At 44.6% G+C, this 17,430-nt stretch overlaps 2 protein-coding genes across 3 annotated transcripts; one reads left to right on the top strand and one right to left on the bottom strand.

The window, feature by feature from the left end:
* Nucleotides 1-2,511: 2,511 nt before the first annotated feature.
* LOC124073131 (trafficking regulator of GLUT4 1) lies at nt 2,512-12,904 on the bottom strand. Of its 2 annotated transcripts, none has more exons than XM_046415123.1 (5): nt 11,684-12,904; nt 8,505-11,378; nt 7,935-8,224; nt 7,531-7,663; nt 2,512-7,139 (listed from the first exon to the last, which is right to left on the bottom strand). In XM_046415123.1, exons 2-5 carry the CDS (start codon nt 8,725-8,727, stop codon nt 7,123-7,125), a joined length of 663 nt encoding a protein of 220 aa, XP_046271079.1. In that variant the 5' UTR covers nt 8,728-11,378; nt 11,684-12,904; the 3' UTR covers nt 2,512-7,122. The 2 variants fall into 2 exon arrangements, with proteins under 2 accessions (XP_046271079.1, XP_046271078.1); XM_046415122.1 differs by having other exon boundaries at nt 8,505-8,781.
* Nucleotides 12,905-13,644: 740 nt separating this feature from the next.
* Nucleotides 13,645-17,430, top strand: LOC124073124 (zinc finger protein 324A-like). The gene is made up of 2 exons (XM_046415109.1): nt 13,645-13,911; nt 14,516-17,430. The coding sequence occupies exons 1-2, from the start codon at nt 13,719-13,721 to the stop codon at nt 15,556-15,558; spliced, it is 1,236 nt and encodes a 411-aa protein (XP_046271065.1). The 5' UTR covers nt 13,645-13,718; the 3' UTR covers nt 15,559-17,430.

Here is a 17,430-nt window from a genome sequence, read left to right as displayed (position 1 = left end):
ACAACACTACGACCTGAGGCAGCATAAGAAAGTCCACTTACCGTAACGAACCGGTTCTGTCAGGCCGTGATGTGGTGTGAAACTGTTCTGAATGTGACCGCTGCTCAGTCACACGGAGACACCAGGACCAGCCGAGGTCCTCGGCTTTGCTTCCACGTCGGAAATGAGAAAAATCTCAGCCCGTCGTTTGTTTTTACCGAAACGATCACGTGACCGATCGTGGCAGTTAACGACGCAGCACGTTTGCGCCATGTTTTAACTTGTTTAAACAAAACAAAACAACACAACACAAGAGCAGCGTCTAGCACGCAGCCGGCGGAAACACACCTTTCAGCTGCCCACAAAGCCCACAATGCATCGCGGTTTTCCCGCTCCGCTACGTCACCCTCTCGAGCCCTGTAGCCTTCTAAGCCCGGCGTGTCGGTCGGCTTTGTGAGTCGGTAGTTCGTCTGTCGCCGCAGTGTGGATCGACTTGATGAGAGATGATTTAAAAACTGCTGCATGCAATAAAACAATCAAAAGTTGTTGTCTTGTAAACTGAATTTTCTTCTGCAAACCTCAATCTGCATTGAACTAAAATAAGTACAATCATAAATACATTCTGTTTGAACATGTGCACATTACATCATTTGCAAATAAAGTGAGATATAGGCATTATATGACATATATTTCCTGTATATTATGTTAATTTATTTCACCTCTATATTTTTTGTAACTGTTTTTGCACACTTCTTGCACTCTTTTTCTGTTGTTGTGAGCTGCCAAGACAAGTGAATTTCCCCACTGCAGGATCAATAAAGTTCATCTCATCTTATCTTATCTTATATATCCACACACACGCACATATATGACCCTAAACATGGTATACATGCGACATATATTCTGCATATATTTGGATATATGTTCATATATTTCCTTTCCATGTGGGTGTTTGATTCACTTACTGTTAAATGGCTGCACTAGCACACATTACAGCACGACATGCAGTTAAGACGGGCTGAATCTGATAAATAAACTGGTGTTTAAGATGCTGTTGGTTTTAATTTATTTGACTTATTTTCATTATTTTTACTTACAGTCTCTACACATTTCCTGTCCTCCTCCTCTTCCCTCGTTCTGCAGGTTCTCGACACACTCATTGCACTTCTCCGTTGTTAAATTTCCTGCAGAATGCTGTTTTTTATTTGTCGTTGTATGTTTGGCGTGAACACACACACACACACACATTTAAAACCCTTCCTGATCATTGCTCTTTAAACACACGCTGCGTTCAGAGGACTGACGAGGTGTTTCTGCTGGTGTTTGGAGCTCTGTGATGCAGAGGAAGAAGCTTTGACACACACTCAGTGTTTGTTAGTGGACTCATTCTCTGCACATGAAGGAAAATGTGGAAATCATCACCAGCTCCTAAATATTCCCTCTTATAGTTTCTAACTCTAGTTTCTAACTTGGACGTGGCCCAATGAAATTCTTCCAAACCAGATTTCTCCAGCGGAGTGTTTACCTTCCTCTGTCTGTTATTATTATCTTCTCCTCCTCCTCCTCCTCCTCCTCCTCCTCCCCTGCTGCTCCATCTCGCTACATTCAACTGCATTATGACACACCGCCTCCCCCCTCCAACCTCAGCTATGTTCATGTGTGAGTCTGATAGCTTCTCCATCTCTGGTCCCCACAGAAACCACACCCAGAGATGCCTCCATCCACCTCAGTGAAGCCTCACCTCCCTCCACCCACGCACACACAACCTATTCACACTGATTCTGCTTTTCTTTCAATATCCATCCTCTGCTAATCTTCATCTGCTCATCCCCCTCACGTCTCCTCATCTCTCCTCCTGTAGGCCTCAGCGCTGGAATCTCTTAATAATTTATAAGAATCTAAAATTCAAATGAAACACACACACACACACAGATCTTTCATTAACTGTGAGGAATCAGACCTCTCTCTCTCTCTGTCTCGCCCCATCCCAGCATCCTCGGCTGCCTCTCACTCCCTTGCCGACTGTTGCCGTGACAACCTGTGCGCTCGTCCTAGAAACAGGCTGCAAGAAAACGAAGAAATGAAGCCCACTCTTTCATTATGTTTCTCACTCCTTCCTTCTCACCCTTAATGTCCTAAAAAAATTACTTAATTATATAAAATAAAACAGACATGAAGCACAATAATATTTATAAAATAAAAGCATTTCCATTTTGTCCTACAATAAGACACAAGCAAGATGCATGTTGTGTTTTGAAACACACAGACACTCATCGTGTCTTGATATTTTCATATATTTGTGTGTGATTTAAAGTTTTAATTGCATGTTGTATTTATTTTACTCTACTTGTTTTGCAGACCTTCATCCACCTCTCAGTCTTTCATCAGACTTTTTACTTGTAAAAAAAAAGCAAGATTGTTGAATATGAAAATATCATTTTTCTGAAGTCATATTTGTTGTAGTCTTTATGGATACGAGATCCATCCACAGAAATCTTCTAACTGGCTATTGGGTTTGGTTTCAACAGGAAAAGCTTCAACATGTTGGATGTCAGTAGAAAGACTTTGACAGTTCGGTGTTATCGTATCATAGAAAGCCAATGAGGTTGTTGTAAGATCCACATTATATTATCTACTAATATTCAGTTATTTTGCTTCAGAAAAGTCATGTTTCCTTTCACGTGGGATGCAAACTTCAGTCTCCCGGGTGACAGTGTGTGTTTGATCTGATGCACATGTCTTTACACTGGATGTACATTAAAGCCTGGTTCAAGTGATGGCTCAGCCTCGTCAGGCTCGGTGCGTGGCGGTCGGCAGCCCCGTGTTAAATCTGATACAGACATTTAATGTCACCGCAGAATGAATCCTACTGACTTTAGTGACTCCCTTATGGTCTTGTGACTGAAAACAATATTCTGTTTCCCTCCGACAGAGCTGTGATTATGTAGTTAGTGATGGCTCTAAATGTAACATCACATGAATTTAATCTCCACTGAGTGTCCCATCCAAAAAGGTCCTGGTGTTTAATTACCTTCAGTCTGATTCATGAGCCTGCAGACTCAGAGGAAGACGTATTTAACTGGGTTTTATTCCCTTCAAACACAAGCAGATACTCAACATCAGTAGTCAAGATCAATAGTGTCTTTGATAAATGCATTGTGTACACCCATACTCATTCTGTATGCTTCATAAAGCAGTCAATTTAAGGCATGCACAGGCACAAAAAGAGTCCAGTGTCAGGAAACAGTAATCAGCAATAAGAGAAAGACATAATAAAGTTGGTCTACTCATGCTTACAGCGTCCTCTCCCCACCTTGCAATTATAAAAAGCAGTCAGGAAGCAGATTATACCGAGCATCACAAACAGTAAATTATCACGTAAATACAAAAGAGATCAGGAGAATGGGGGGTAGAAATATAAAAATACCAAGATAATCAGGTGCCGAAAGAGCGTCTACAAAAGAAATGATAGACAGGAGTGAAACCAAATGAACTCTCACGAGAGGATTCAAATGAACTGGACTTCACAAAATACAACAGTTACACATCTGTACAGTAAACTGTGTTTGAAATGAGAAGTTCCACCAAAGATTTTCTGAATTTCCACTCAATAATTAAAGTCAAGGCATCTCTCTGTGTTATATTTACCACTGTGCTATAGGACTGATCCTGTTCCCATCTACAGCTCCTAATGCACCTTCACAGTCTGTTGAAGGAAACTCTGCTTGTTTTGTTCCGAAATTTAGTTTGAAAAAGTGCTAAATCAGACTTTTAATTTAATTCAGTTAATCATGAGCTTGAATTAACTGATATAGCTTCAAATATGTTCACATTTTAACACGTCAGGTCTGGTTCTCCATTACATGTTTGATATGAATTTTATTTTGTCCTATTTATGACGTTTTAATTAAGCATGAGCTGTTGCTGAAATGAGACCGTAAAATTTGAGAAAGACCATTAATTCAAAGTGAATGCCTTTCATAGTGAATTAATGTCATGTTTTCACTTTCTCTTTTAGGATTGTTAGGAGGCAGCTTTCTCCTTTCAAGAACAGCTACTTTGATAAATTATGTTGTTCTGTGTGTTTTTGGCGCCACGATGACAAGCTAACATTACAAGTTAACAGTCTCATTACATTTCACAAAGTAACTGAGGATTTTTCTGTGTCAAACCCAACAGATTACGTTTCAGTTGGTTTTATGTCGCCATCATCTGTTCTGCACCGCTAGCTAGCTTACTTTGCTAAGTTAAAAGAACAAGAACAGTCCACCGTTAGTACAGTAAAGTATTTAGATTTTTTTGTTTTATACAAGCCGCAAAAACAGATTATCCTACTGTGACAATTAGGAGTTACAGTTAGTGTTCACTTGGGACAGTTTCGGTTCGGCTAGCCAGTTTCCTCTATGATGTGTTAGCTAACAACGATAGCCTAGCCTCTGTTCACTGCTAACTATGAGAGTTGGCTAAATTCACAGTAAATTAGATGACTCATTATTGAGAGATTATTTCATCATGTGAATTTTGAGTTGGTAATATTTCACTTTTACCACATTGTAATGGCAGCTTGAATTTCATATAAAAAGTCTCGGATACTGTGGGACCAATAAAGGATTAACTTATCTTAGTGCTTCTCTGCTCTTGTATCATCTGAAATCTCACTAAACGTCTTCATCGGTTACCAGACATGTTCCTCAGAACAGCTGGGTTCTTACAGAGCAGTTAGCAGTGAAAACCTCCAACAGTAACACTTAAGAGCAAAACAAACAGCGCAAGGGATTTAACAGTCAGTTCAAATCAACGTGAAACAATGTGAGGCGCATTGATAAAACACTGTAGGCAACTCTGAGAGGTAGCGCAAGCAAATTTCATACACAAAGATGTGTACAAGTACACAATCAGAGCAAAATCAGGGAAGCTAGCATTCATACTGACATTGAGCTGGTACCATTTGGTTGCATAATATGATTTGTAAACAGGCATGCTACATACATCACAGGAGTGAGTGAAGTGACGGTGTGAGCCAGGTGGAGGTGACCTGACAGGAGTCTCCCTTCCTCCCCCACTTCTGAGCCTGACCTCACCTGACCTCACCTCTGCACAAAGACGCCATCTGATTGGTGCAAAATTCCAATGTGTCGAGCAGAGCTTTCACGGCAGCAACATGTTTTAAAAAGTTATGTGCATTTTTGGTGGTAAGTCAGTCACGTCTCCATGACAACGCAAAGAGAGAAAGGAGATGTCTTCACTGGGCGGACATGTTACGATTTCTCATAGTTGTATTTATTTACAAAGTGCTACTCAGTTAGCTCTCCAGCTAAATGAGGCTACAGTCTTATGTAAAAGTGTCCTGTAATAAATACTGTAAACATGCACAGATTATAGTAGGAGAAGTGACTGATTTGGTTCCAAAACAACAACTTATTTTGTGCATGTGGCCACAGAGTCTGTTAGTGCATACATCTCAAAGGGCTGGCACACACTCTGCAGTTTGGCACAGGTTTACTGTTAACAACCCGCCTTAGCAAAGCCCTGCCCAACAACAACCAACTGGTCAAAATTAACTTGCACTTAAACATCCCAACAACCACAGCCGACTCCACAACGCAGACTTTATCTCTCTCGTCACAACCTCTATCTCTCATAGAGTTAGAGAGAGCCAAAGTATATAATTATAAAGTATTATATATTATAAAGTACATAGTCATCAATTGTATAGATAGCTGAGAGCAAGAAATGACGGCAGAGTGGAGGGATGTCTCCAGCTGAATTAGATGTAATTCAAAGATGTAATAATATCATCGTAATCTTTCTGTTTCAGCAGCCTTAACAAATGCGATATTGCAACAGACAGATATTGGTTTAAGAGGTTTAAAACCAGAACACAAACCACTTCCAGGTTCTCTTCCAGGGGCAAGAAAACGTCATTCGGCATCCATCGGCCTTTGTAACGACAGCTAAACATTCAGCGTTAGAAGAGAACCTTTTCAGCAGTTTGTCACGGAGCTCCAGCTTGGTCTCGACCTGCTCTAACTGGAATGTGTATTGAGACAACTTCTGTTGTGATTTGCAGCTACATAAAAAACTGAACTGAGTTGAATTGGCAAGCTTTTTTGACTGAGAGGCAAACACGCAGAAGGCGATGGTTCTGCTTTAAAAAGAAACTGATCTGAGAGATGTTTTTAACTATTCAGCAGGAACCAGTGGGCCTGGAGCCGAGATCACAGATGGGACGGACTAAAACGTTGGTGGCTTGAGTCTTCACATTTACTGACTGAATAAGAAAAGTATAGAATATGGACAGCTTTGTCCTTTAACTTTGGCCTGTTAAACTTTAAACTTTAACTGAAAAGTTAAAAGTTAACTGTTGTTGGTGTAACTCAGCCTGTTGTAGATACTAATTTATTCAGCATTTGGCCAGTAAAACACAAAACACTTGTTGTAAAGGTTGGAAGAAAACCTGGTGTTAGTGGAACATCAACCACAGAAGAAGACGTCGAGCAGCAGGACGCGTCCACCTTTATGTCGTGTGTGTCAGAAACAGGAACAGGAACAGATGGATGAAGAAACAGTCCACCTTTTCCCAGAAAACAGGTCAGTCTGTGTGTGTCTTCTCTCTGAACCGTTCATTCGTCTCCACTTCCTGTTGAACGATCGCAGCAGCATTATGTCCCAGCTTCACTTCCTCAGTTTTGGCATCAAAAAGTGAACGACAAGTCCTCAAGTCTGCACCATACTGGACTGCGGAGACTCAAGTAGAGATCACAATAATCCCATTAGACAGTGTCCATTTCCATGATAACAGACACACGTGTTCATCAGTGAGAGAAAGTGGTCTGAGGAGGAGATGAGCTGCTACCACAGAATGAAATTTGGCGTCCATCCTTTTGTCGTTTTCCAGCGGGCGTTGGTGTCAGCAGCGGGTCGGTTGGTTAGTTGGTTGGATGGTTGGTTGGTCGTGTCAGAGGTAGAGCGTCAGGCAGATCATGCTCGTCGTGCAGCAAGAAACAATAGCAAAGTACAGGAACAGACTTGTTTTATCTGGTGCGGGTGCTCGAGAACAATAGTGCTTCAGGAAATCAGAGGGAAAGGTGTCGCGTCGGTCAGATGTCGTGAAGTCGGCCTCGTCATTCCAGATGACTTTAATCAGGATTTTAATATGACTGGAGACAGAGCACAGACAGAAGTACATGAAAGTACATTCTCGACGCTGGGAATGGCATGCATGACAAAATAAACTCATCTCAAAGGTCCTTCAGCCGTTTTAGCTCATGGAGTGTGAATACATGTTTTTCATACGTACAGAATTTTTAAAATTCTAGTGGAGAAGCCTACATTTCCAAAGACACCAAATCTATCAGTTGAAATTCTGAAAAATTACATGACAAAAACATTTCACATGAAAACCATAATATTTTATAATATTATTATTATTACATAATATTTAATCTTGGATTTAAATAATTCACTCTTCAGTCTAGACGTCGATGAAGAACTGGAACATAAAACACAAAATATGATTCTTGAGGGAGAAGATGATGAGATGTTACTTACGGCCCCAGTTGAGGGCGATGGCGGCGGTGATGATGGCGATCCCACCTAAGATGGAGACGACGGACAGAACCATGGCATTGCGGCCCAAACGGCGAGCTCCGTCAACGTTGCCTTGCTGCAGACTGTTTCGGGACTGGACAAAGCAACAGCAGTGAAGAGATCTTAGAGTTGCATGCCAGCAAAATTTACAGCACACACTACCTATAAACCCACATTTGTATTTACAGAAGACCACCGAAAACACAAAAGTGGCGTGCAAAGTTTTTTGTCAAAGCCCTCCAAACTAATTCAACACTAAAGATGAATGCTAATTGACTTCACTCCTGTTTAGGAAACAGGTTTCCTCTTCAAAGGAGAATTTTCTTCTCTTATTTCTAGTCACAGACTCATTTCCAAAGTCGTACCATCACGGAGAAGGTGAGGGCGACGATGTTGATGGGCCACAGCGGGCAGAAACAGGACAGGATGGCCAGGATCAGGTAGTCCCTGGGCTTGGACCCATCTGCAGGGGCTTCTGTGATGGCACTAGGCTGTCGGGTAAGCGAAGGCCTGGGCGAGCCCGCCGCCACCGAGCCGGACCGGCTGCTCAGGCCAGGCCGACCGTTAGCGTGACCGCCTGGCTTAGCGTGCAGTTTGGGCGACACGGAGGACACTGTGGGAGACGAGTCAACCATCACGGGACCGAGGCCGTTACCTGGACAAAGATTAATGTCTGATTTATTTTACTGTTTTACATCAAACATGTTGTTTATTGTAAAACAGGAGCTTTGTCATCGACTTTTACTCTGTAGAAAATCCTTATGCTTCGTAGTATATTTGTTAGTTATATTTGGATCTTCTACTAATTAAAAGTAGAAATATCTCAGAGTATGAACCCTGTCGGTTATGTTACTGCATTGTAATTCTGAGAAGTGAAAATGGCATTTGGATGGCGTCCATGGAGGGTCATGCACAGGTGCAGGTGTTGTATTTACTGGTCTCCACGTTGTCGCTGATCACCGACAGGTGGTCCATGTTCTTGTCCTCCTGTGGCTGTTCTGCCGTCGGGGGCGGGGCTTCCTGCTCTGCGCTGACCGGTTGAGAAGTGACGGTGGTGTGGTCGGCTTCTCCATCCTGCTGCGTGCTGATTGGCTGGTCTGGATGCTGGGACTCCTCCATGTTGCTGAATGGCTGGGCGACGTTGGAACTGGTGGCCATCAGACGGTGAAGACAAAACTAAGTGTTGAAGACAAGCTGAGGGCAGGGTGAGCTCTGAAATGAATCAAAGACATGGAGGCTTTAGTATTTGGCGGCCGAAACACCAGATGGTCGATTTAAATATTTAAACAGTCAACAACAGTATAGAAATGGACAGCATTGAAAGAAGCCAAACTCCACTTTGATGCCAACTCTAAAGAAAAGCTTCCATGTGAGCAGAAAGTCCTGCTGATCCCGATGAGAACTGACTGTCTCTGTGCAGCTTTCAGTGAAGGACAAAATCAGATCCAAAGACACTCGCAGATTTTTGGACCAAACTACAGCTGATCCCCAGCAGTAAAAAAACAGAAACTGGCTTCAAATGGAAGTGAATTAAGTTTTTTACTTGAGAAATAGGGCAAAAGAAAATGTGAACAAACAATCAGCGGGTTCAGCTGGTTGTTTGAGGTGGACGGGAGGTGCAACTTGTTCTCCACTGAAAGAGCTCGAATGACAGAAAGCCAAGCGGAAAACATGCTGGCATGTGTGTTAGTTTCATGTATCAGTGTGCTGCTGTTTGTTTTTAATGATACACCAGCTCCTCACACACTGAAAACTTCCCTTCACAAAGCAGGTGGATGGAAACGCTTCCAAACAAACTTTCAATGCAACTTTAACCCTGTGTGAGTCAGCTGAGAGCTTCACAACAGCTGACGAGATCGCTTTGAAATGCCGATCTGCTCTCACTTTGATGAGCGGCGGAAGCAACGGGAGCAGGAAGAAGAACGTTGTTGTTGCCTCGAGCACATGATTTAAATCAGGCGGATCCTTGTGTGGGCCGGAGGTCAGTGATCTGCTGCAGTGACTCAACGAGCTTCTCTGAGCAGCTGCTGAGCTTTCTGGCTCCTGGTCTTCTATGTAGGTGGACACGAGCTCAGTCTGGATTTGATTTGAGTCCTGCTGGTCACTGATGGTTTGAGGTTTTATGGAGTTTTGATTGTAATCAGCCACAGATGTGAGCAGGAAGGTGAAACAACACGACGTTGTTCAGGAATTGCTGTCTGTGACCAGTCTCACTGTTTTAGACATCTTTAAGTTGTCTGAATCAGAAAAATATCCAAAAAACAAGACGGAGGGTTCAACCAGCTGAGGACGCAGACTATCTCAGTCCAAACCAGACGCTGACTGGGATCTACAGGCTTGACAAAGAGAACCAAGAAGAAGACATTTTCCCTGTTGAATAGAAAACTTTACTAAAATGAACTGAAATGACGTCTTTACGCAAGCAAAAAGCCTTCGTCTCACATAAAGACTCAGCTGGCAGGTGAAGTTTGGGGATTTTATCCCCCTTTTCATTCCTGGTGACATTCAGAGCTGAAGCGGAGCTGACAGGTCCTGAATGAAACCCTGGAGGATCGCTGAAGGGCTGCGGGCCTAAACAGCAATTAAGCTGCAGTTTCTTGGCTTCTTTTTGCAGTAAGAGGCAGAATTAGCAGCATCGAGCCGCGTCGGACACTCAGGAGTCAGGAGGGAAAATTAGCAGGAAGAGACGGCCATTAGAGCCATCAGTCTGTTGTTTTTAGCTCTGCAGCAGCAGCGTAATGACTCCGAGCTTGATGATGTTTATTTCATGCTGCGGTCAGACCATTAGTTAGCTGATGTATTGACTTGATACAGACCTGTTATTAAATACTGGATAATGGCTGGTCAGTGTCATCCTGATTCAGTCTGTTGGTGTCCCGGGATGGATGGGACAAACATGTGTCCAGGACTTATGCATTTAATTAGCACCACCAAAAACAATATTTTGGACATTGAGTCTGCCAGTTCATCTTATCAAGTGGTTTTGGCTCATCACTGAGTCTGAGAAGTAAAAGATTTGAGCATAAGGATGAGAATAATCCGACCGCTTTCAGTGCAAACTTGTTCGAGTCTTCCTCCCGAGTGTCAGTACGTCGAAACGAGACGAGCGACGAGCTGGAATCAAGAAAACAATCTGATCACAGAGCAGCTTGGGCAGATTCTAAATGTGCAAAAACAAAATTATTATCATTATTATGAACACTACGGCATTAATGTTTGAGTGTCCAGGAGTGAAATGATGTGCAGTCATCACGGCTGACTCCTTCAGTCACATCGGGGCTCACGGTGGTCCACTTGCTGGTTTTCTGGTCATCAGCAGCATCACTGAGCTCCATCGCACACCTGGACACCTCCAACTTTAAGCTAACCTGCAGCTGCTGAACAAGACTGTGGTGGGAGGAGGAACAGGATCAAAAAGAGCTTTAAAATGTGTGTGTTTGTCCCTCTCTGCCTCAGCTTCACCACACACACACACACACACACACTTTGACCACAGAGCAGCCATGTTAGTGGAGCTTCACACACTTCAGTCCACAATAAAACAAACCATCTGTGGCTTACTTCATCTCCTCTCTGAAATGAAAAGTCAAGCCGTTCACCACTCGATTCAAACTCCTGATTCTCCCCTTCAAACAGCTCGTCAGGATCTTCTCACAAAGTGTTGAAAACATCAGTCTGGATAAGCCTTTGAGTGCTTCATTAAGGACAAACGGCTTCTGCTTGCTGATTGAAACTCCAGCTGCAGAAAACGTGTGAAAGGCTGCAACACCACCAACATGACAGAATTCCTCCTGCTCTTCTAGAAGAATCTAAAATGAATAAACTTTACTGTGTGAGCCTGAAGTGTGAGTGACGAGCACAACGTGACTCCAACCATATTTAATACATAATGAACACACACTGATGCATGAGCATGTCTGACATCAGTTTTCTCTCTCTCACACACGCACACACACACACACACACACTCATTGTACAGATGCATCAAAGGCTGACAAAAGGGAGAAGATGGAAGTGATGCAGGCTGAGCTGAAGGAAGCCGACACACCCACTGAGTTTCACACAGCCGACATGTGACATGAAAAGGTTTTCCCACCGCAGCTGCGGTTCTTACCTGGTCCTAGTCTACAGGAAGCTGCAGGGTGATGTTCATGGTGTCTCTGCAGGAGGTGCGGGAGGTACAGTCCAGGAGTGTGAGCAGTGAAAAATAAAAAAAATCAGATGCAGAATAGGAACAGGAAGAAACACCCTGTCTGATCTTTGGAAAATGGTGGGGCGGCTCTTTAGGCTGTCGGCTTTGTGTAACACAGCTGACTTCAGGTGATGCAGAGCAGTGGATGTTGGTGCAGCAGCTCAGTCTGTTCTACTGCAAGAGGTGAAAGGAAAGGGAGGGGTGCTTTAAGACTGTGTGTGTGTGTGTGTGTGTGTGCAGCACAGTAGCTTCTTTCCTCTCCATCTTCCAGCAGTGTGAAGCTAAGCGAAGATAAAAGCAGTGCTTTCAAAATAAAAGTCCAATGGGAGCTTTTGCAGAGAGATTTCTGTGTGTGTGTGTGTGTGTGTGTGTGTACCGTTCAAACACACACACAAAAAAATGATACTTATTACAGTATTACAGTTACTTCTGATTACTTGTATAGAAGCACGTGATAGTCATGCTCTTATTTTGGTGAATCGTGATCCCATTTCCTGCATTGTCTTGGTGTACTGTGGTTAACTTTCTGCAGCTTTTTTCTGTCTCCATCCTGCTGTGTTTCTGCTGATGGAGCACAATCCCAACAATGCACCAGTTACAACCACACAGTCCACTGGGAACAACGCAGATATTCATTCTCATCAGTACTGACGCCAGGAGGTTTGCATAAAGACGTTCATGTCAGTATGACTGTTGGGTTTGAATATTAATCATCAATCATACACTTTGACAAACAAGATGGAGGCAAACGCTAGGACTGTGAATGTTTTATGGACAGAAAGTGCTAACTGTGACTGGGATGCTGTCTCTCGCTTGTGTTTGCTGCCCCCTGGTGGTCACCGTGAGGATGTGAACCTCACCACAGGACTGTTCACTTCATCAGAGTCCACTGCCCTCTAGTGGTCGCAGCGAAAAACTGCAAAACTACCAGTCTGGGTATCAGTCTACCCAGTTAAATCGGCCCGTCCCAGCACCAAGGCTCACGTGATTGGACAGCAGCGGTCCGGGGGTATATTTTCAAAATAAGTGACCAGTCAAAGACACGCGTCCAGTGGAGTTTTCTTGTAAACAAACTAAAGTCATGTTTACACCAGAACTAAACGCCTTTTAAATCCAGGTTTGTTTACTTGCCAACACACTTCATACTTCTACAGTTAAAAAAAAAAAGTTGAAGTAAAAGTACCAATGCCATGACACAAAAGTACTTCATTACAAGTGAAAGTCGTTAATTTAAAATTGTAGCCTATTTTAAGTATTGAAAGTAGCACTTGTTTGCGAATACGTATATTACAGTATGCATATATACTCCTGAGGAATCAAAGCACAACAGTGCTCAGTTTAAATTACCTTATAGAGTGAAGTTTGGTAGTTTAGTTCAGTGGTACCTAGATTCACAGATTAAATTTAAGGGGTTATGAGACGAGTTAGGTCACGAGACAAATATAACAGAAAGAAATCTGCTCTCTGGCACCACTACAGGTCAAAAACTCAGCAGAGAACCTTTAACAGACATGGTGTAGTTCCTCAGTGCGACCACAGGAGGGCAGTGAACACTTAAGATTCTGAATACACTGAACAGGTGTATCCTCCTGTCAGCATGGACACAACAGCTGTGTCATTGATGGAGCTAAGTGGCTACAATAATTATTAACACCCACTTCTAGACCAAAATGTCCGGATTTGTGCAAATATAGCATCGATTATATATCACAGTGCTAAAACCTGTCCGTTTTTCTTACACGGCAGACGGTTTTGCCTGTAAAGCGCTAGCATTCTGCTAACAAATGTTTTTATATATCTGTAGATTTTTGCAGCTTCAGATTTTTTTTTTTTTGAGAAAACGCTTTTATTATGAAGGAACATCGGGTATCGACGCACGGGTCGTTTCCTGTTTCGTTTGTTGTTGTCTCGTTCAGTTTCCGGTGTGGTTGCAGCCGCAGCTGTTTGTGGTTCCAAAATGACCAAACTGCAGCTACTCAACGCGTACCTGACGGAGCGGCTGACGGTCGTGGTGAAGGAGATCCTGGACGTGGTGGAGGACACGGTGGCCGAGTACCGGGAGGAGACCGCCAGAGCCAAGAGGGAGAACGAGAGCCTGCGGAGGCAGCTGCGGGACATCCTGCTGCTGGAGGCCGAGACAGAGTGGCTGAGTAAGGGCCAGGCTAGTCAGCTAGCTCCAAGGCGAGCTGTGAGAGCGCAGCGTTCCAAACTGCACCGAAAATATGAATAATTTAAACTTTCAAAGTGAATTAACGTCAATTACCCGTCAAAAAATCGCGCTGTAACATTTCTTCGTATTGCCGAGCAGTCTGTTTTAAGTTCGGCTCCCGATAAGTATCCGGACTCGGTCGAAATGTTGTGACAGATGTCACTTTCCGTGTTCCCTTCTGCTGCTTCCTCTTTTCTCCCCTCGAGCATCAGCTGAGGTTCCGGGAAGAGCGTCCACACTTGAGCGGCACTGCTTTTTGGATCATCCGACAATATGCCGAATTAACATTTGAAATGTTTTGCTACAGAAAGAAGAAAGAAAAAGAAAGTTATGTTGTAGGTTCTGTGTTTTAAAGTAAAACGCGACATTAAATTGACACATTGTGGCATGGAGTCTGGCCTGATGTCTCCATGTAGATCTGTGCTTAATTAGCTTGATTCATCAAACTTTCATTCACAGTCTCAGACTGACAGTTACTCATCTGACCATCAAATTAACTGCATCTTAATTGCAGCTGCCATATTTGCTGTGTTGTGTTGCTGCAGGGTCGACGAGGCCCCGTCTCGGTTTTGTGGCACCTGAGCAGCAGTCCTGTGATCCAGAGCTGAGGTCAGGCTCCGAGGAGCCAGACTCCACCCTGAACCAGCTCAGACAGCCACCAGCTAACACAGCCAAGCTGACACCTGGGCAGGTTGTTTCCGTGCAGTTGCTGTCCGTCCAGAGGGACATGTCCTCGCGGCCCATTCTCCTGCCGGGGGACAAGAAGCCTGCTGAGGCCTGGGAGCCACTGCTGAAGCCTGACCCTCAGGAGGAGGCGTTTGGAAAAGCTTCTCCTCTTCCTTCTCACTCCTCCCTGAGTCCTCCGTCCGCCTTGGGCCCTAAACTCCACGCTGAGGCTCCTGCAGTCCGAGAGGAGCCCCGGACTTCGGCTCCTGCTCCGGTCAAACCTGAACCTGAGGAATACAAAGTGACTGAGGGTCCCACAGACTCCCTGACCGCGACTTCACACGCCGCCGCCACACAGGAACAGCTCAGAATCAGAGGAGAAGCCGACAGGACGGCGATGCTCCGTGCAGACCAACACGACGCTCACGGACACAGGAAGTCCTCTCAGGAGGTCCCATCTGACGACGTCCCAGCGGTCGGTTACGTCCCCGAGCTCGTCCATCGCTGCCCACGCTGCGGCGAGGCGTTCGGCCAGGCCAGCAGCCTCCGCCTCCACCTGGAGCAGAAGAGAAAGACCTACGCCTGCGAGTGGTGCTGCAAATCCTTCGCGCAGTCGGCGGACCTGCGGCGTCACCTGCGTACGCACACGGGCGAGAGGCCGCACCGCTGCACCTTCTGTTCCAAGAGCTTCAGCCAGAGAGGAAACCTGCGGCGACACCTGCGCATCCACACGGGCGAGCGTCCGTACAGCTGCCCCTACTGCTGCCGCACCTTCAGCGACGGAGACACCATGAAGAAACACAAACGCACCCACTCAGGGGAGAAGCCGTACCGCTGCGTCCAGTGCGCCAAGACGTTCACCAGCGCCGGCGGCCTGCAGATCCACTTAAAGAAGGACATGTGCTTCGTGGCTAACGCCTGATTGGCCACTTCAGTCCACACAAAGACACGTCACTGAGAGTGTGAGCGCCACAAGCCGGGAGGACAAAGATGGCCGCCTGTATGGAAACGTACCTGCGGTCTCACGTCAGGTTCCTCACACGGTCTTTACACACCAAAGTGACGACCGTCTGCCTCCTGCAAAAGTTTGGTAAAACGCAGCTGGAAGAAGCTTTCAGATTCTCGACAAAGTAAAAAAAAATACCACAATGTAAAAGTACTTTAGTACTAGCAAAAGTACTGCACTGAGAATCCAAGTACAGAAGAACAGAATTATTATGAGCAATGCGCTTTAGGTCGTCATGTTGTTGGATTGTTCTGAGTGATGCATTAAACGTCATCAGTTTAATGTGGACGACTTTATATTCTGTTACGTTCATATTTTATCTTCTGTTTCGTATATCAAACCTTCACATCTTTGAGAAGAAGTTCAGAACGTAGAAGAAAATTGAAATACTCAAGAACGAGTACTTCAGAGGCGTACTGAAGTACAGTACTGCTTTGTTACTTTCAGGACGTAAACTGGAGAAGCTCAGAGGCTCCTGCAGCTCGTCTTTATTGATTAGCATCGATTTCATGAACGTGCAGATGAATTCTCGCTCGTCTATTGGATGAAATAATCAGAAAATGAAGTGATTATTCAGTTAATGATTTCAAGTCAAAGTGCAGCTGCTGCATCATGAGTCCATGTGACAACACATTGAACAGAGCGAGTCGATCACGTGAAGGAGTGCGTCAGACCGCGTGGTGTGTAAAGACGTGGTGAGAGCGCCACCTGCAGGCCAGTGATGTGGCTGCACTTTGACCTTTTCAGTAAAAAAGTGTTTTGTCGACTGTAACAGGCAGCCAGAGAGCAAAGAGAAGTGTACCCACGTCCCCTCCTCCCCTCCTCCCCTCCTTCTCTCCTTCCCTTTCCTCCTTCCCTCCCTCCCTCCTTCCCTCTGTTGCACGTTGTGTTGTAGGCAGCTACAGGGTCACACTCAGTCCATCCAGGCTTTCAGATTTATTTATGTATTTATTTTAATGACCAAACCTGCAGAGGACTGATCGCAGTGTCTTCAGCAGAAGGTGAAGGAGACGCCTTCAGTCTTCTTCTGTTTGTGAACTGATCCCAGATCAGCAACAGCAGGACGAGGATTCAAGTGTGTTTTACTTTGCACTGAACATGAAATGAACTTTGAACAGCTTGAACCTCCTGCTGTAACACTGAGCTGCCAGTCTATTGGGTACCCCCCCCCCCCCGATCAGCGAGTATTGATCGGGTTGATTACATAAACCACAGGGTGTGTTTGTTTGCCTCCTGAGGCACCTGCAGAGGAACAACAGGTGTTACGACTTGAACTTACCTCGACTTATCGACTTACGATGACATGACGTTTCTGTCTCTGGATCAGCTGATACAAACACAAAACCTGCCGGTGACGGTTGTGTTGTGGTCACTTCCTGTCCAGGTGACAGGTGTGAGGCTGAGCTGTTTGGTGTGATGATGATCTCTGTGGAAACATTCGTCCTCTTGGCAGCTTGTGAAGCGCGGTGGACACTCGGCACTGCAGACGACAGACGGGAGATTCGTGATGCTTCACAGATTCACAGAAAACAAGAATAAACATGAAACGCGAGCGGACGTTAGTGTGTGTGTGTGTGTGTGTGTGTGTGTGTCCAGCATCGCCTGTCTGTGTTTTGTATTCATGTGAAACGTCTTGTTTTTTAGACAAAATAAATGTTCAGTCAAACTGTTGTGCCTCTCAGATATTTGATTCTGAAACTCACAGTGGAAATCCTTCAGATGTCAGCAGAATGCAGTGCAGTAGAAGTAGACAGAAAAGAGTACAAGTACCTCAGGTGTGTGTAAATG

This window comes from Scatophagus argus, chromosome 16 (assembly GCF_020382885.2).
Source record: "Scatophagus argus isolate fScaArg1 chromosome 16, fScaArg1.pri, whole genome shotgun sequence".
Taxonomy (NCBI): Eukaryota; Metazoa; Chordata; class Actinopteri; family Scatophagidae; genus Scatophagus; species Scatophagus argus.
This window is presented reverse-complemented; position numbering and strand designations above follow the sequence as displayed.

What these genes read in the sequence shown, in the direction of transcription:
- LOC124073131 (XM_046415123.1), bottom strand. Translation starts at nt 8,727, where the DNA reads ATGGCCACCAGTTCCAACGTCGCCCAGCCATTCAGCAACATGGAGGAG. An exon ending in CAGCGACAACGTGGAGACCA is followed by an intron (nt 8,225 to 8,504) that starts GTAAATACAACA and finishes ATCTTTGTCCAG; the next exon opens with GTAACGGCCTCGGTCCCGTG. An exon ending in CCCTCACCTTCTCCGTGATG is followed by an intron (nt 7,664 to 7,934) that starts GTACGACTTTGG and finishes TGCTTTGTCCAG; the next exon opens with TCCCGAAACAGTCTGCAGCA.
- LOC124073124 (XM_046415109.1), top strand. Translation starts at nt 13,719, where the DNA reads ATGACCAAACTGCAGCTACTCAACGCGTACCTGACGGAGCGGCTGACG. An exon ending in GGCCGAGACAGAGTGGCTGA is followed by an intron (nt 13,912 to 14,515) that starts GTAAGGGCCAGG and finishes GTGTTGCTGCAG; the next exon opens with GGTCGACGAGGCCCCGTCTC.